At 39.3% G+C, this 18,806-nt stretch overlaps 3 protein-coding genes across 4 annotated transcripts; 1 reads left to right on the forward strand and 2 right to left on the reverse strand.

Annotated features, from left to right (window-relative positions):
* Positions 1–1,245: 1,245 nt before the first annotated feature.
* Positions 1,246–5,732, reverse strand: LOC121762171 (probable methyltransferase PMT11). Its single transcript, XM_042157970.1, has 9 exons — positions 4,984–5,732; positions 4,517–4,666; positions 4,156–4,426; positions 3,555–3,665; positions 3,174–3,333; positions 2,360–2,617; positions 2,102–2,224; positions 1,885–1,962; positions 1,246–1,721 (listed from the first exon to the last, which is right to left on the reverse strand). The coding sequence occupies exons 1-9, from the start codon at positions 5,674–5,676 to the stop codon at positions 1,514–1,516; spliced, it is 2,052 nt and encodes a 683-aa protein (XP_042013904.1). The 5' UTR covers positions 5,677–5,732; the 3' UTR covers positions 1,246–1,513.
* A 1,346-nt stretch (positions 5,733–7,078) lies between these two features.
* Positions 7,079–13,260, reverse strand: LOC121761171 (probable phosphoribosylformylglycinamidine synthase, chloroplastic/mitochondrial). Of its 2 annotated transcripts, none has more exons than XM_042156772.1 (6): positions 13,080–13,260; positions 12,473–12,582; positions 12,292–12,349; positions 8,007–12,192; positions 7,848–7,918; positions 7,079–7,238 (listed from the first exon to the last, which is right to left on the reverse strand). In XM_042156772.1, the coding sequence occupies exons 3-4, from the start codon at positions 12,331–12,333 to the stop codon at positions 8,008–8,010; spliced, it is 4,227 nt and encodes a 1,408-aa protein (XP_042012706.1). In that variant the 5' UTR covers positions 12,334–12,349; positions 12,473–12,582; positions 13,080–13,260; the 3' UTR covers positions 7,079–7,238; positions 7,848–7,918; position 8,007. The 2 variants fall into 2 exon arrangements, with proteins under 2 accessions (XP_042012706.1, XP_042012705.1); XM_042156771.1 differs by having other exon boundaries at positions 12,473–12,587.
* A 2,741-nt stretch (positions 13,261–16,001) lies between these two features.
* Positions 16,002–18,391, forward strand: LOC121762889 (L-type lectin-domain containing receptor kinase S.4-like). Its single transcript, XM_042158906.1, has one exon. It carries the CDS (start codon positions 16,216–16,218, stop codon positions 18,286–18,288), a length of 2,073 nt encoding a protein of 690 aa, XP_042014840.1. The 5' UTR covers positions 16,002–16,215; the 3' UTR covers positions 18,289–18,391.
* The last annotated feature ends 415 nt before the right edge of the window (positions 18,392–18,806 follow it).

Genomic DNA, 18,806 nt, shown 5'->3' on the forward strand with positions numbered 1-18,806 from the left:
TGTGGTTGGTGCTTGGGTTGACAAAGAGACATATAAAAATATATTTGGGGCCCATTTTGATACGAAATCCATTTCTCCAACTTTAGCTGGCAGCGACAACGATTGCGACCTCTCTCATCACGCCACGTCGCCGTATACCTAGTGACGAGATTGCCCCTGTCGCTCTCCTTGGTTGTTAGTGTTACGGATCGCGACTCCTAATTTTGGATTAGAAGATTTGAATATTTCCTAATTCGGATATTTAAATCAATCTAGAGATAATTGGAAAAAGAATAATAGAAGTCCAACTTCCTCTTTTAAAAGGAGTTTGATCACATGATTTTTTTAGTTTCATATCTCTTACTATAATAGAATCGCTTGATTGGATTTGAGGAGAAATATGGTTGTACCTAAATACCTATGACAATTTATACAATTTTAAAGTTTCTTTATTCATGATTCGAAACAATCTCCCAAGTGTATTGATAAATTTAGGTTATCATAGAGACAATTAGGATAGAAAGTAGAAAAAAAATCATTATATGTTTTCTTTATCATTCTATATTTATAGCACGATAGTATTTGATGCTTCATCAATTCAATCAGAATCCTCTATTTTTTTTAATATATTAAACTCAATCCGAATTTTTTATATCAATCGATATCCCTATAATGCAACCTTGATAGGGATTGTAGTTCAAATAACTCACAATTTATGTGAACATAATAAAAAATGATTAATCCTCTACCTAGCTATTAAAATAGAATTTCCGAGTTGAGGAGATATTATTTGCTTGGCTTTCAATCTTTAAATGAATATTATTTGACATTAGACACGTGTAAAAATAGTCTTAATTAAGAACAAATAAAATGGATGCTGATTTAAAAGAAGTCGCCAACACGTGGCGTCAATACACGTAATTGGATTGGTAAGATTAACCTACCTCACCACTCCCTTTGAATTTCTTAAATTAACTCCCAACTTCATGCACTCTATAATTTAAACTTTATATTGAAAATCAATTTTTAAAATAATTATATGAACTTTATAATTTTGGGAATCCAACTACACTACTAATCATGTAGATCCCACCCTCCACTACCACCACCTCCGCTATTATTTTTCTACATCTTTCTTACTTGATCAATTATGCATTAAAACTCGTGATTAACTAAATGTTTATTAATTTCAGGGACAGAGAAAATAGAAATTAATATTGATTTGAATTTGAATAACGTATATAAATTAAAAAAAGTTATTATATCTAAATGAAAGTTTTAGTAATTTTTTTATTTATGAAACAAAATTTTGAAATTGAAGTATACAATATTTCACTTTTGTAACATTGCAAACTAAAACACAATTCAATTTTAAACATAACTTACACACCAATAATCAAAATACAAGAGCTGCGTGGGTGGAACCCTTCCTTGATGCTCGCAGAGTAACTTCTTTGCAGATGATAACCTTTAGTTACTGCGGCCGTGGACCGGTCCCGGAATGTACAACCACTACCTATGATGCCTTGCTTCCTCAGGCGCGTAGGAGGCGCTTATCACACGTCAAGATCCTATAACTGGCGTGAGGCCCTTCGGAGGTGTCCCTCATTGATACGTGCCAACCCAGAGCTTTTCCGGTCTCTTGAAGTTCATCCATAATACCGAGGGAATCGCGAATGTACACGTGCCCACCAGGCCTCAGAATTCGGTCCATCTCAAGCATGATGGTTGAGACATTGCATCTGCTCAGAAGAACCACAAAAACTCATGTGACATGCTAAAGGAAATTAAGTGTCTAGCTAAAGTAACGTTCTCTACGAAAACCTACGACTCTAAATCAAGAACCCACTTGAGCAGCCAGAAAAATATTAGTATCATAACTAAAGCAGAAGTGTGAAGGAGTACCTTTTTCGTTCAACTGAGAAAAGTCCAGCGGCGTGGATTAAGTCGTAGGTTCTTGGGTATGTGTCAAATGGTTCGCACCTGAAAAGTTGTGTTTTGGTCATGCATTGTTTTTCCAAAGGACACTTCAGAGCTTCCAGATAAAACAATCCATCCATTCCTCAGAAAATTTGCATTTTTAGGCATATCATGTGTTAAGATAACATTGTTGAGTTCATACCAGTCATGCATAACTCCAATAAGACCACGGTCATATATGACGGGCAATGTATTAGGTCCACTAACAGGAATAACATTGAGCACCCAGCAATCCAGTTTGTTTTCGATCAGTGCTGCTGCGAAACTACATTAAAGAGAGGAATTAGCTTTGTGTTGGATTTTATAATGGACATCACAATATATACATTGCTACTTCAGTATTCGAATGTTTAAAGCAGAGACAACAAATAGCTACAAAATACAAGTGCAAAAAACTCACCCTCCGAAGCCGGCCCTCATGTCGAGTACATTCCTAAGTTTGAACTTGCCCCAATGCAAAGCACGTACATAACCCTCAATTATTTCTTTCCAATATCTTGATTCTGCCCTGAAAAGTTCTTTCCTGGATATGTAAGCATCAATTTGTACACTCTGAAGCCTATCTGGGGGAGTCTGTAAGCGTTCCGGCCAGGCTGTGATGTTTGACCCATATCCTTCCTCAGGTAAACGTGATATGCATGCCTTCAAATCAACGTACCTACAATGATATTTAGAAGAACAACTCTGAGAGTTAAAAGATAAATTTCCCTTACAGCTCTTCTAAGAAACATATTACTATCAACTGCATCTAAATAAGTGTAACTAAGGATCTAATTTCAAGAACATCAGCCTTTCTCCATCTAATTGCTGCAAATTTGAGTCTCATTCAACAACATATTACTCTTGACTTCACATAGACGAATAAGAGAAATACAACGCTTCTCACTAGTGGCTTCACTTCAAGATAAAAACATGTGCAATCCCATTTTCATAACTCATGTCAATATTCACACACATCGGTGCACAATCAGGCGTTAAACTGTTCAAAACACAGCATGAACTCTACATATCCCACTGAATTGGCAAACTACAGATTCTTAGCACCGTGCATGTCGAGAAACATAAAAATGTATCACATGATTAAGAGATCGATATAACCAGCATAACATGTGAACCTATGACGGTCAGTTACTCTGGCTGTTGTCAGGTCATAAATTTTTTTGCAAAGATGTGTATAATCAATTCACAAAAATAGATTAAAAATAGACACCTACCAAACTTTGTCAGGATCGTCATCAGGAGCACACAATGGTGGCAGTGTTCCTTCTTCGCGGCTCAAATAGCAGCTGTTATTTAATGGTTTCTGCCATATTGCAATGTAACCCTCCTTCTTCACAAGTGTCCAACAAAGTCGAGTTGTAAGATTAACCATCTCTGAATGTACCAAAAGAGAAATTTTGATTAATTAATTAATCCCTGCCCTCTTGCTCCTATTTGGTAGCCAACGGCCATAACATTATTAAATGAAAGTGCAGAGTCTCCCTCCAACACTCATAGTAATCAACCAGAGTTATGAGACACATAACACTATAATTTTTTAAACAATTTGCAACTATTAGAAACCATGTGTTCTAGGCATATTTCTAAGAAATTACCTTCCCATTGTTCTTCAAGGGCTGCTTCATGTTTATAAACAGGCTGCGCGGCCCAAGCAAAATAACCACCTGCTCGGAGCATTCTATTGATCTCAAGTAGCAGAATCCCATCTATAGAACAGCACAAGGCAAGAGAAGCTAACCACGTATTAGCAAGGGTCATCTATCAGAGAAAGTTCTGATTTTGACAAACTAATCAAACAAAAGTAAATACTACTAGTACTATTTAAAATGACAAATTCTAAAACTAGGAATTTCTCATGAAAGAATGTCTGATTTAGATAATTAGATGTAGTACAAGTGCAAAATCAAGTTTTTAAGTAGTGCTTAAGGAAGGATCAGAGATAATTCACCAGAGGCTTAAACTTAACACTTTCACCATTAGGACTATTAATTATTCACATTAAATCAAAATAGAAATGTTCCAAGCACAAGTTTTAGATTTCATGGACAATATACATAACTTTACTGTAGAATTCCTAAAACTAAATTTTCTAATTTGAAAACTCATAAACACTTTTCAATTTAAATATGCAAAGAAGGAAATTTGACAAGATTTACTGAAAGCAATGGCATAGTTGTTTTAGATATAAAATCATACCATCTCGAGTCCAGTTGATTCTACATCTTGAACAATGTATCAGATCAAATGCTTGACTTGGATAAAGCAAACGCCTTGTTGCAAATGCTGCAACCATTGCAGGCACCCCACGTTCAAGTGCAAATTGTATCTGGTTCTCATGGACATCTTTTGGGGCCACTGAGAGGGTGAGAACATTCCTTGAAAGTAAATAAGCACCAAAGCTCGCAACACCACAACCAACATCCAGAGCAACCCGAGTATGTCGACCAAATGCGATTTCAGGGAGCATCTACACAGTTTAACTCACGTAAGATACCAAAACGACCACACAATCCTTTTTAATTCAAAAGCTACATTTAAAGACGGTGACAACAGAAACCTTTTCGAATTGATCCAAATATTGATCAGCTCCGTGAATGAACTGCGTCCCACCTCCAGGAAACTTAAATTTGTCCTTGTCAATGGCGATCCAGTTTTGGCCTCCTTTATCCTCGGCTAAACGAGCATGTGGAACATTGCTAAACCAAACCTGCATAATATACACTAAATTATGATCCACCAAATGTTCATGCCTGTGTTTCAAACTTGTAATTTTTGACATGCTCTAACATGAATTCACCAATGCCAACTCCGCCCAACCAACCATAAAAGGAAAAAGAAATAGGAGCTTTCTAACATTGATCAAGAATCAAACTTTCACAACTGAATTACAACCCAATCATATAACTATGGTTAGCTTAACTTCAAAAACATGATGACAATGCCATTACTCAAAAGCAAACACCAAAATTTTAAAATCTGATGCTATAAACCGAAACAGCTGATTCAAGCAACGGAAAATGTTACCTCATCTCGGCTTCTTGGCCATGGGATCGGAGTTCTGTAACCTTTAGGAGCAGGGACAATACAATTCAAGCCCTTCCCCTCTTCAGGGCAATGCCGCTCAAATCTCTCCCCTTTCTCCGTCGAATCCAGCTGCTTAATCGCCTCCTCATTGTCCAAACAAGGTATATACTCCCTCATACTCGCCGCACACAAAGGGAACTTCTTCACCCTAACCCTAACCCTATCCCCCTTCCCATCGCTCTCCAAACCCTCACTCTCATTCGTCTTCGACCAATTCTCCACCAATTCCGTGTCATACTCCCCCACCTCAAAATCATCCGTCATCTTCCCATTCTCATCCACCACCCCCATCCTCTCCACCGCCGGCGGAGGCGGCGGCGGAGGAGGAGGAGCCGCGGCCGCTTGCTGCGGCTCAATCTGGATATTCTCCGGCGGCGGCGATGAGGCGGTCACGTTCACAACTGAAGATACATCGAAGGCTTTGCCGAGGTTGGGAGAGAGACCGACGGCGGCGGAGCCTGAATCCTGCTGAGGGGTGAAGAAAAGGAGCTGCTGCGCTGAACCGTCGGAGAAATGCTTGCCTACGTAGAAGAAGACGACTGAAATCAGTAGAAAAACTGAGATTCGGATCAGCGCGGCGGATTTGCAGAGATCGGAAATTCCGCCGCCGCCGTTGGCAGTAATCCCCTTCATTGTGAGGAAATCGCTAGATCCCAAAGCTGTGCGAAATTGTGTCGGTGTGAATGTGTGAGAGAGACTGAGAGTTAGTATAACCACAAGGAAATGCGGCTGATTATGTGTGGATTGGAAAGGAGGAAGTGAAGTGAGAGAAACGGTGGTCTGGCATCAATGCCGCCGGAGCTTCGCGATTTGTGATTTCTGTAGCAAATCGAATTTCAATTTGGAGTTTTCATATGATGCATGAATATATTCATTCTCATATAATTACGTCTTAATATAAATATAATTAGGTCGCTTTAGCCAAATTATTGCCATTGTTGAATGCTTTCTCACTCTCTTAATCTTTACTACTACTAAATACTCTATATTTTTTCCTTTTACTCCACAAAATAATGATCAACCTCTCAAACTACTAAGTAATTTACCGCCAGATTTATAAAATCTTGTAAATTATCGAAATTTTATTGTGATTTTACAATCAAAATTAAGCCATATAGTATTAATAGTTTAGTACTAATTTATAGGTGAATTTGAAAGTTGTTACGCAAATACTTTTATACTCCCGATTTTTTTTCACCCGATTTTATTTACAAAGTAAAATAGTAATTCTTAAAACTTGCACTGAATTAATTAAAATGGATCTTTAAATTATGAATGGAGGAAATATTCCATATCTTAAAACAAAAATAATTTCATCGAGCATATAAAATAAAATCTTCTGGTCTTTTTTTTAAATAACAAATAAGTTTGAGGAGTTCATTAGCTCTACGTATGCTTATAAGTTTTCACAAAATGTTGTAACAGTAATCTCTGGAATTTTTTTATAGGGAAAATTAATACTTTAATCTTATACAATGTGGAACTCTAATTTTCATTAGAGCACTTAAATGGGAAAATGTATATATATTAGTATAATTTAATCCAGCATTTAAATGGAGTATATTTTATTTTGTGTCCCCCCAATAAATTTAGATAGATTTTTTTGCTTTAAGAACAACTTTATGCATACACAGTTCTCTACATTTTACTATGATAAACGCAAATTTATTTTCTTAAGAAACATATATTATTGGTATATTTACACAAACTAGTATTCTCATAGCTGTAATGCTGTATCAATTAATAAACCAAACAAATGGCTATTGTTCATCAAACTAAAATACAAAGATTAAAAAAAGAGGTTCGTTGAAGTAGACAGTTCCCAATTTTGTTAAAGATATGCTTAATAACAGAAGCAGTATAAAAGAATTTATTAAATAAATAGTAAGACAGTATTTCCCCCAAATAAAGTACTATTCCCCTTGAATTTGGGATATTTCAAGCAAGAAAAGTATTTTAATTGGGAGCTAAAGTAGTTTTCTGGTGTAATGCATAAAATAAAGGCTGAATAGCATCATAGATCATACTATAAAAATTAAAATAGAAGAAAAAAGATCACCATTAATTAGCCAAAACACATTTCACTGTTCAAAGCTCCTTCATGTAACAATGGAAAAACTATTGAGTGTATACATTCAAATATTGAAAGACAAACATACTTCCATCCAAGTTCTTCCACATCAAAATTTCCTCCTGTAGAAAATAGTAAGAACTTATAAATCACAAGTTCAGCTATCTTTGAAGGACGAAAAACTACATCGGAGGGAAAATTCAGTGCACGCCTGCACGGCAAGTATTAAGGGGATAACTGCGTGGGTGAATTCTTGACCAAAGCAAATCCAGACAGCAATATAAGAAACAGACGGAAAACAGAACCACACGAGAGAACACGAGAAATTTCGTGACTATCAATTCGAGGCTCCTTACACTTTGTTAAATAACCTTAAACAGTACAAATATCTTACTTTAAAAGCTCACAAACTATATAACAATATGTTATAAGCTCACCTAAACCTGAGATTCAAATGTACTGACAATTAAACTCAATTCTTTCGATTTCCTTCCCAAGGGAAGTGTTTGAGTAAACTCGATTCTTCCAGGAAGAATATTGAATCCACAGAATTCTCATTTCATTCATAGCAGATAGCACAGAGAGATGAATACTCAAACAACTATGTTTCTAAACAGAAGAAGCACACTTACAACATCTCTCACGCAGCTAGAAAGAAAGATCTCATGCATAGATTCATTCAAGTAATTGGTCATTTAGAAAGAGAGTACGAGACGATTTAGCCAACTGCATACCTTCCATTAAGTCAGAATTCGGCTCCAAAATAATCGTCTCAACACAGGTGCAACAATTCCAGCAAGAGACCTGTCAACAAATCAATGAAAAACTGAATCAAAATCGTATATACAACAAATGAGTATTCCATCATTTGAGGAACAGGAACTCAACTAACCTCATGAACACCACTCCCGGGCATTCTGGAACATGCGTAGCCACGGGCTTGGGCCTTTCTTGTCCACATTCCAGCTCTTGGGATACCAAGGATACTGCCACATCAAGAAGCAGCGTTCTGGATGAGGCATCATTGCAAGATGCCTACCATCTGGGGAACAAATTGCTGCCACGCCTAAAGGAGAACCATTCACGTTGAAAGGATACACTTCTGTGGACTTCCCATTGTCGTCACAATATTTCACCGGGACCAAGCTTGACTCCAGTACATTGTTAAAAACGTCATCATCCGGGAAATAAGCTCTTCCCTCCCCATGAGCAGCCCACACACCTAGTGTACTGCCCTCCATTCCTTTGAACATCAAAGCTGGTGAATTCTCAATCTTCACACTTGAGAAACGACATTCAAACCGTCCTGATTCATTGTGTATGAACCTCGGTTGTGATGGATCCCCATTCTCCCCAAGAACACCTCCAACTTTGGGCCCTGGAACCCAACCTAAAAGAGCCATGAGCTGACACCCATTGCAAACTCCTAAACTGAAAGTGTCTGGCCGCTCATAGAATTCTTGAAATTGAGCAAGTAGAGGCTTGTTGAATCTTATAGAAGCTGCCCAACCTTTTGCCGAATCTAGTACATCGGCGTAGCTAAATCCTCCAACAAAGGCAATACCTCGGAAGTCATTAAGTGAGATGCCTCCATTAAGAAGGTCAGACATAGTGACATCCCAAGGTTCAAAACCTGAGGCATGGAAAGCAGCAGACATTTCTCTGTCACCATTGCTCCCTTCTTCACGAATGATAGCTACCTTTGGTTTTGAAGTAGCATTCATGTATTTCTCATCAGTAGATGATGGAGTGAAGGACAGACGCCATGAAGGCTCATGACGACTTTTGAGGCCTTCTTTCTCAAGTTCCACACAAGATGCCAATCTTTGCAATTTTTCCAACTCGAAGCTGGTTTCTTCCCACAAGTCCCGAAGCTCGGACGTTTTTTCAGTCAACTGAGAGATACCATCAATCTTTAGCTCAACTATGGGTGAGGATGTGACTTCACCAATGATCACAGAAGATACTCCAGCACCCACAAGTTTTTCCGTCGCCACACCTACACTTGTTTTGCTGACCTCAATTATAACGCCAAGCTCTTCGGCGAAGAGTGTTTCTAATACACTACAACTCTCAGGAGTAGTCAAATCCAAGTGAATGCCACAGTTCCCAGCAAATGCCATCTCAAGAACACTTACTAGCAATCCACCATCACTGATATCATGACCAGCTGAAATCAAGCCTTCCTCAATCAAGTTTTGCACTGCATTGAACACACTTTTGAGGTAAGAGACATCATCAAGATCGGGGCACTCATCCCCAACTTGACCATATACTTGTGCCAGAGCTGACCCACCGAGGCGCCGCTTTCCTTTTGCCAAATCAATGTGGAGGAGAAGACCATCATCACCAAGCTTCAAATCCGGTGTCACAGTTTTAGTTATGTCTGGACAAGTGACATACGTACTGATAACTAGATTTCCAGGAGCCTTAACAACTTCTTCAGATGAATGGGCTGCCATAGAAAGACTATCCTTTCCACCATCAATAGCAATGCCAAGTTCGATCATTGCTTCTTCAAGAGCTATGGCAGCATCATACATGGCTGCCCCTTCACCATCCAACTTAGCTGCATACATCCAATTGCCACTCGCCTTCACATCAGCGAGAGAAGTGACCTTAGCCCAAACAAGATTTGTCAAAGCTTCTCCAACGGCTAGCCTTGCCATAGCTCCTGGATTAAGAAGACCTTTGATTGGCTGCTCCCCAATTGAACAAGCACCTCCTGTAATGCCAGTATAACTCTGAGAAATTACTGCAACATCAGAAAGTGTAATCTGAAGTGGACCCACAGTTTGCTGCTGTGCAACAAGGCCTGTCACACACCTATCAACTTTGGTAGTCAAGAATCGTTTCGAAGCAATAGAAGGAAGCCTTAATACCCTTTTCAAAGAATCCATAACAGCTATCCCTGGAGCAATATCAAGTGGCTCAAGAGCATTAGCGACTCGGTGAAATTCAAAAGTTTTCTGGGGCATGTCACCAAGCACCTTCTCGAGCTCAAGATCCACAGTAGGGGGTGGAGGAGGTAGTCCATTTGAGTTGCATTTTTCCATAGCTAAACCATCCACAAGGGTGATCCGCCCTTCACCACTAATTGATCCAAGGACTGCCATTGATACTCTCTCTCTTTTACATATAGACTGTAAAAGGTCGCGGCTCTCAGGATTCACCAAAATAGCATCTTGCTCCTGGTACTCAGCACCCCATATCTCCAAAACTGACATAGTGTAATCACCTACTACCACTGCCCTGATATCGATGGTAGCACCCTTTGGATATATAATTTCTTTGACGACATTACAATTTCCCCCGGCACCCTGATCATGAATGCTAATGATAGGATTGTCCTCTCCCATCTCAATACAAGCACGGACAACTCGATATAACTTTTGTGCCATCTCTGCATCTCCACGTTGCACAGCATTGAAATCCAGCTCAGCATCATTTTGGCCACTAACCATGCTGGATGCAGCACCACCTCCCATTCCAATACGGTAGGCTGGCCCTCCAATCTTGACAACTAGCATACCGATTTCAGGCTCCCCCTTGGTGATGTGTCTGTGATCAATCTGCCCAATGCCTGCACTGAACATTATGGGCTTCAACCATTCTCGTCTTTCCCCATTTGGCAGCCTCATTCCAAAAGTCCTGGTATAACCCTGAATCAATGGTTCACCAAATTTGTTTCCATAATCCGAAGCACCATTACTGGCATCAATGAGAATCTTCAGCGGGGAAGCCAAGTTTGATGGATATGTGAATGATGAATCCTCCCATGGAGCATATGAGCCTTCAATATTCAGATTCCCAACACAGTAACCAGCTGTAGATGCCACAACATATGAGCCCCTCCCAGTTGCATGTGTATCTCTAATCCTGCCTCCAGCACCTGTCTCGGCACCAGGGTAAGGAGCCACGGCACATGGGAAGTTGTGGGTCTCAGCAGTAAACAGGATATCAAGGTCGCGAGCACTCATGTCCAGCGGGCATGTCAAACCTGGGTGGATTGGCCGCAACTGATTCACAGGAAACCCTCTGATTGCACTGGAGTTGTCCTTGAAGCCAATAACTGAATTGTTCGGGTTCGCTTTCAAAGTGCTCTTAACAATTTGCATAAGAGTCCTATCCACTGGTTGCCCATCTATAACAATCTTTCCAGTAAAGAACCAATGCCTGCTATGTTCACTGTTAGACTGAGCAATATCAAATAACTCAACATTCGTCGGATTTCGCTTGATGTCATCCATGAAGAGCTTGGTGTAATACTGCAAATCTTGCTCATCAAAGGCCAAACCCATTTCTTCATTTATTTCCTCCAATGCCTTCCGCCCCTTCTCCATCACAGGTATATAACGGATTTCCTCAGGAGCCACACCTCTTTCAAAAGATGTGAGCTTTTGATCATAAATACACTCCGTCATCCTGTCATGCACCAATGCAGCAACTTCATTAATCTGACTCTCTACCAACGAGGCACCAGGGGCGAGGTACAACAAGTATCTCCTTGATCTCTCCAATCTGCTTATTTCTGTCAAACCGCAAGCTCGGCAAATTGAAACGGCATTGGAAGACCATGCAGTGGTGAAGGACAACCGAGGGCCAACTTCTACAATAACAGCACTTGCATTTGTTCCCGTCTCTTCATCAAGAAAACTCTCAGTCCCCAAATTATCAGGCTCATAGGTTTCCCCCAAAAGCCATCTCAGAACCGAATTCTTGTCACTTGGAAGATCTCCGTCTACACCAATATTATAACACTGCTCTGTTTTCAGCCCTACAATTTGGTTCGAAACTTTCGTCTGAATCAGTTTCAGAAGCTCAGCAGCCTCATTATCCTGTAGTAAAGGAACTCGGTAGAAATGCACAACCTTCGCAGCAACCCTCTGAACCTTTTCCAGTTCTGCGCTCACTGAATTGTCTACGTCCCTTGAGACCACTGCTTTGACCTTCACTTGCCTTGACACACGAGAAATTCTGACAGAAGGAGGCTGCTTTCCCGGAAACCTTCCCCAGAGTAAGCAGTTTGCTTGCCTAAAGGAATGTTTAGGCAAAACCAGTTTCTGCCTGTACGCACCCTGCCGAGATAAAACACATGCACTTGTAACTAATCAGCCAAAAAAATCAAGTAAATTTAGCTAAAACTTATGAGTAATATTGTAAGAGAATAAACATACTTGTGCAAATCCGGCTGCTGTGATTTCAAAAGCGGCAGCCATTGCTCCTGTCCAGGAACTATAATCACAATAAACAAAAATAATCAAAAAATTGCTATAAAATCCACCAAACACCTTACACAACCCTAAACTAAGCAAAGACGATATTAATTAGTAAATAAACAAGCTACTGAGACCATACCTTTTTCACAGTTTTCCGGCAGCGCAACGACAGAAATATGAGCGACGACGGCGGACTGCCCCTAAAAGGGAGGAGGCAGCGGCGGCGTTGGGAGCAACAGAGGGCAGCGGCTATGCTAAAGACAAAAGAAGACAAGAGTGCGGCGTCAACCACAACAGACACATTATTTATACAAAAAGAAAAAGGTAATGTTCTCTATTGATTATCAATAAATAAAACGCAAGCTTTGGAAAAATTTAGTTGCCATTCAGGCGGGAAATTTTTTCTGGTGAATGAAGAAAAAAAAATGTTGATGTGTTACCAAAAGAGTGAAAGACTGACTTCTTCAGATTTTTTTCAATAATTGAGCTAGAGTTTTCCAAATTTTTATCTTTTTAGTATGTTCAGTTGCAGACGAGAAGAAGAGCTCTGCAAACAGCCAATCACTAGTTATAAGTCATAACTATTTGGACTTTGTGAATTGTGAGCTTCACGTAATCCAATCCAGTTCGAGCTCATACTATTTGGAGAAGTCTCCAAATTACTAAATAACTCCAGATTACTTAAATCTTTCAGTTCAATTCAATGTAAGAATACAAGATGAATGACATATATATAAAAATTTTACCAGTTTTTCGCAATGGATGTGAAGCTTCAAGCTTTTCAATATTCTTCAATGGAGGATGGAGAAGGAGGGCTGAAGGTAAGAGAGAGTGGCGTGAACGCTGGAGAAGGAGAAGGAGAAGGAGAAGGTAAGTGTGACGGAGAATTAAGAAAGGAGAAATACTAGGGTTTTTTTGTTTTTCATATCTATTCTTTTCTTTTCAGATTATTAAAACGCGGCTGATGATTTTATTGATAATAAAATTAGTTAAAAAAATTAAATTTTAAGAGTATTTTGGAGTCCACTTCATGTCAAGTAGGGGTGGGCAAAAATTGAATCATTTATATGTAGCCTTTTTAATGTATAGTTTACTTCTAACGTTGGTGCCAAAAGAAAATTGATTAAAGTTGCTATTGTCAAAAAAATTCATGAATAGAAGTTACTACTACTATATACTAGTACTAGTTTGTTTCAAATGAAAATAAGTATTTTTTATAAATAAAAATAGTTGTTGCGAACACGATTATTGTTCTTACTAAAAAGTTATTGTTTAAATATATATAGTACATTATTTTAAAAATAGCTAAAGATTAAAAAAATCTCAATTTTCTATTTGGGATCCGGAATCTCCCGGCGGATCACGGCAGGGCTGTTGAGAATGAATAGGCTAGCCACAACTCCTTCTGTCATATCATCAGCACTTAAAAACTCATCTGGCCACATCATCAGGACAAGCAACTGGACAAACAATAGGCTAGCAATATGCTAGCCACAATAAACAAAACTATAAAAAACAAATAATTACCAATCACACAAAATACGAAGTTAAATTTACGACATAGATACGAGAAAATTCAATAATAACATTTAAATTTTAAAAAAATACATTAATTTAAAACAAATAAAAAATCGGTTGGTCGATCACTCGCCGATCGGGAGCCTGCAATGGCGGCCCAAATATCGGCGTGCGCTCACCGTTTTTCTCGCCGATTTACCACTCACCGGCTGCAATGGTTCGGCGAGCGGACCGGCCAGCGCCGGGAATCGGCTAACCGGTCCGCTCGCCGCTATTGTGAATGCTTTTAGGCGAAGACTGAGAAGAGATAATGGATATGTCATCATTATTTTTCTTCCCAATATTTACCTTTACAATGCATCTAAAAAATACTCATGCCCACATAATTTGACTAAAGTTTCTAATTGTAAAATGGGTTTTTAGTTTTATTTCTCTATTTATTTGTATTAATTCTCATAAGTTCATTAAAAATATATTATAATTTAATAATTTCCATTAATGTTAAATGGAGTATATTTTTTAACAGATCAATAAATCAACTAATCTAAAATAAACAACATCTACAAATAAAATATTTATTAATTTCTTCAAAAATGTTTTTTTAAATGGGTGTCGTTTACCTCCGTTGAAAAAATGTTTTTCTTAAATCGAATGTATATATTTCCCCCAAAAATACTAGCCGTTTTTCCAATATTTTAATTTATTGTCTATTTTTTTAAGCCACCAATCACTTTTATAAATATCAAATTATTCACACAAATTATCCACCATAAAAAAAACTCTATATTCTCACTCAAACACTCTACATTCTTCATCCAAAAACATTATTCTTCTCCCAAATTTAATCCATTCATGGATCCATTTGAGCAAATGCGTCGAATGATGGAAGAATCGCTAGAAGCAGATTGATGTAGGGAGGAGGAAGCCGCGGCGCGTCAAAAGCAGATCCATGATTATGCGGATTTCAATAAATTGTAATATTAGGATTTAAATTATGTATTTTTCGTATTTTCGGATGTTGTAATTTTCGTGGTTTTTAATGATTTTATGAATTATTAGTATTAATTTAATATTTTAATGAAATATTAATTGAATTTGTTGGAAATAAAAATAAAAAATGAAATTGAATGAATAGTTAAGGGATGAGATGGTTAAAAAATAAAAATAAAAATAAAAAATGAAATTAAATTAATAATTAAGGGATGAGATGGTTAAGAGATGAATGGTTGCAGGTGATGTCTCTTAGTCAATAAACGTGATAAAAAGTGCAGTGAAACCCCTGAATTAGTAAGGAATGAGATGGTACGGAGATATCGACGTGGATGGCCTAGACTACACAATTTTATAAGTTTGAAATTGAATGGCACTATTAGGGATGTCAATGTAGCCCGTAACCCGTGGGCTGGCCCGAATAGCCCGCCAAATTTATAGGGTTAGGGTTGGAAATTTCTAGCCCGATAAAATCACAACCCGATTAGCCCGCACCCGATTAACCCGCAACCCATTAGGGCCAGACCCGAAAACCCGATGGGCTGGCCCGAAAACCCGATAAAATTTCTATTATTCTATTTTTTTTACTCTCAATTCGACATTTCATTGATTAATATTAACTAAAAAAATAACTTTCAATTTTATATTAAATATACAAATTATATATTTAATTTTTATTAATATAATAATTGATAAATAAATTAAAAACTTCAAATTCACAAAAAAATATATTTAAATTTCTAAAACATGCATTAAAATTTTACGAAATATCTCAAATATTACTATTTGATCATGTTTATGATTGAGTTTAAGCATATATCTTAAATATATCATAATTAAATGTTTTACATTGTATGAATATTAGTAATTTTAATCATTATTTATTGGATTGATCGCATGTTAATATTATCGGTAGCAACCCGATTAACCCGTTGGGCTAGCCCGAAACCCGAGCTTTTAGGGTTAGGGCTGAGCTTTTATAACCCGAAAGAAATCACAACCCGATTAGCCCGCACCCGATTGACCCGCAACCCGAGTAGGGTTGGCCCGAAACCCGACGGGCCAGCCTGATTGACATCCCTAGGCACTATCCCTCAAGTGGGGCCTTCTCACACAAATTAATTGTACTAGGATGCAATTTCACCTCTTCTCACATTTTCTCAGCTCTTTTCATCACATGAAACTCATCATCCACATTTCTCCACCTCTGAAATCGATTCATCTCTTCCTTCCACCCTCTTTCCTCCCAATCCTCTGACATTTCACATGTAAAAAGAATCAACTACCCATACCTCTTCAACATTTCCAACACCAAAACAAATGATTCCACTAAAAATCTCACCTTGAATTCCCACTTCCCTTTTCTCTGCATAGATGGTGCTAGCTTCTGCACTTTTCTCCACCCTTCTCCTTCTCCTCTCAAGCTCCGATCTTTCCCGAGCTGACGATGACTTCATTTTCCACGGCTTCAGAGACGCAGGCGCAAAAATCACTCTAAACGGCGTCGCTGAGATCGAGCCCAGCGGCGTGCTCAGGCTCACCGACACAAGCCCGAGATTCGTGGGGCACGCTTTCTACGAAGCCCCAATTCGATTCAAGAACTCCACAGATGGTAAAGTTTCCTCCTTTTCGACTGCTTTCGCCTTCGCCATAGTTCCCGAGTATGAGAAATTGGGCGGCCATGGATTCGCTTTCGCAATTGCTAAATCGAAGGTTTTGGAGGGGGCTCTTCCGAGTCAGTATCTAGGGCTCATGAGTGAGAAAAATATTGGGAAAGTTTCAAACCATGTGTTGGCGGTTGAGTTCGACACTGTGAAGGATTTTGCATTTAGGGATATTAGTGATAATCATGTTGGGATTGATCTCAATAGCATGATCTCAAATGCCTCTGTTGATGCTAGCTGTTTCAGTAGGGATAATTCGAGGAAGGAAGGGATTAGGTTGCAGAGTGGTAGATTGATTCAGTGCTGGATTGATTATGATTCCATTGTTGGGAGATTGGATGTCACTCTTTCTCTGTCATCATTAAAACCTAGTTCCCCAATTCTTTCATTGCCTGTGGATCTTTCCCCAATTTTTTTGCAGGATATGTATGTGGGCTTCTCTGCTTCAACAGGCTTGCTTGCTAGTTCACATTATGTTTCTGGATGGAGTTTCATGTTGAATGGGCAGGTAAAGCCCCTTGAGCTGTCATTGCTGCCTTCGTTGCCCGGTTCAAGGTCGAACCGGGTGAGGGTGGCCTTAGGTGCATCTTTGTCTGTTGCTGTTTTCTTGATTCTTGGTGTTGGGATAGCCTTGTATGTAGTGAAGAGGGTTAAGAGTAGGGATGTGGTTGAATCTTGGGAGCTTGACATAGGGCCGCACAGGTTCACGTATCACGAGCTCAAGAAAGCAACTAGGGGCTTTCGGGATAAAGGGCTTCTCGGGTTCGGTGGTTTTGGTAGGGTTTATAAAGGGACATTGCCCGGCTCTGATAAGCAAGTAGCGGTTAAGCGGATTAGCCATGATTCTAAGCAGGGGTTGCAGGAGTTTGTGACAGAGGTCGCGGTTATTGGTCGCCTTAGGCATAGGAGTCTCGTGCCTTTGCAGGGCTGGTGTCGACACAGGAGCGATTTGCTGCTTGTTTATGACTTTATGCCGAATGGGAGTTTGGATAAATACATTTATGATGAGCCTGCAACTGTGTTAGCTTGGGATCAGAGGTTCAAGATCATCAAGGATGTGGCTTCCGCACTTCTTTACTTGCACGAAGAATGGGAACAGACGGTGATTCACAGGGATATCAAAGCAGCCAATGTTCTGCTCGACTCTGAAATGAATGGCCGCCTTGGGGATTTCGGGCTTGCTAAGCTGTACGAGCACGGTGCAAACCCAAGCACCACGAAGGTGGTTGGCACGTTGGGCTACTTAGCCCCCGAGCTAACCAAGACAGGGAAGCCCACCACAAGCTCGGATGTGTATGCATTTGGTGCACTGCTGCTGGAAGTTGTCTGTGGGAGACGACCAATTGAGGTGAAAGCCTTGCCCGAAGAGCTGGTGCTGGTGGATTGGGTGTGGGACAAGTGGAAAGAAGGTTGCATTCTTGATATCGTCGATTCAAGATTGAAAGGGGAGTACGATGAGATTGAGGCCGTCCTTGTTATTAAACTGGGACTGGTGTGCTCCAGCAACGCCCCCGGAAGGAGGCCTAGCACGAGGCAGGTGTTGAGATACTTGGAAGGCGAAGCCCTACTGCCTCAAGAGATGGCAGCGCCCGATCAATCTGATGATGGCAGCAAGAAGTTCGATAGTGGAGGGCGAATCAGCCCCAGATTCGAGGACTATCCTAACTCGTATCCTTCCTCGTCCAACTTTGAGAAAGTGAGCACATGGTCCTCGGCTTGTGATGGCGAAAGGGACGTGGATCTTGAAGCTGGTTCGTCGTCTTCGCCATTATCTACTTCATAGTTGTGAAGTGTATGCTTTTTAGTTTTATCATTTTGCCACAACTTTTTCTGTACATCATAACTTATATTTGTATATAGATTATGTTGGTTTCTCTCTGTTTTAACGAGACTAAGCTGTGTGCATCGGCCCGTAATTTCCTCGGGTTTTGGTAAAATGAGACATTTCATGGCGGACGTAGGGGATTATCATTCATGTATGAAATTCTAAAATATGATATTTATTAAAATATTTTTCATGAGGTGAACTACTATACTTAGGTCAACCATCAACTAACTAACAAAATCTGATCCCAAAATATATTGATCTATGATCCACAAAAAGACTAAATTAAAGTATTACTTCAATCTAGTTAGATAGTTAGGATTTTTTTGAATTTTAATGCTAAGTGAATGTCACCTAACAAAAAAAGCAAAATATTAAGCAATCTTATGTCCTTTTCAACCAACACTATTGATGGCAATGGTGATGCCACCATTTTCCTAACAATGCACACCACATTAATTAGTGCGATACTTGTG

This window comes from Salvia splendens, chromosome 13 (assembly GCF_004379255.2).
Source record: "Salvia splendens isolate huo1 chromosome 13, SspV2, whole genome shotgun sequence".
Lineage (NCBI taxonomy): Eukaryota > Viridiplantae > Streptophyta > Magnoliopsida > Lamiales > Lamiaceae > Salvia > Salvia splendens.

Excerpts from the sequence above, each read along its gene's own strand:
- LOC121762171 (XM_042157970.1), bottom strand. The coding sequence starts at position 5,676 with ATGAAGGGGATTACTGCCAACGGCGGCGGCGGAATTTCCGATCTCTGC. Across the intron at positions 4,667-4,983 it reads GGCCAAGAAGCCGAGATGAG|GTTTGGTTTAGCAATGTTCC; the intron begins GTAACATTTTCC and ends TATATTATGCAG. Across the intron at positions 3,666-4,155 it reads AATCAACTGGACTCGAGATG|ATGGGATTCTGCTACTTGAG; the intron begins GTATGATTTTAT and ends GCTGTTCTATAG.
- LOC121761171 (XM_042156772.1), bottom strand. The coding sequence starts at position 12,333 with ATGGCTGCCGCTTTTGAAATCACAGCAGCCGGATTTGCACAA. Across the intron at positions 12,193-12,291 it reads CAGCAGCCGGATTTGCACAA|GGTGCGTACAGGCAGAAACT; the intron begins GTATGTTTATTC and ends TTATCTCGGCAG.
- LOC121762889 (XM_042158906.1), top strand. The coding sequence starts at position 16,216 with ATGGTGCTAGCTTCTGCACTTTTCTCCACCCTTCTCCTTCTCCTCTCA.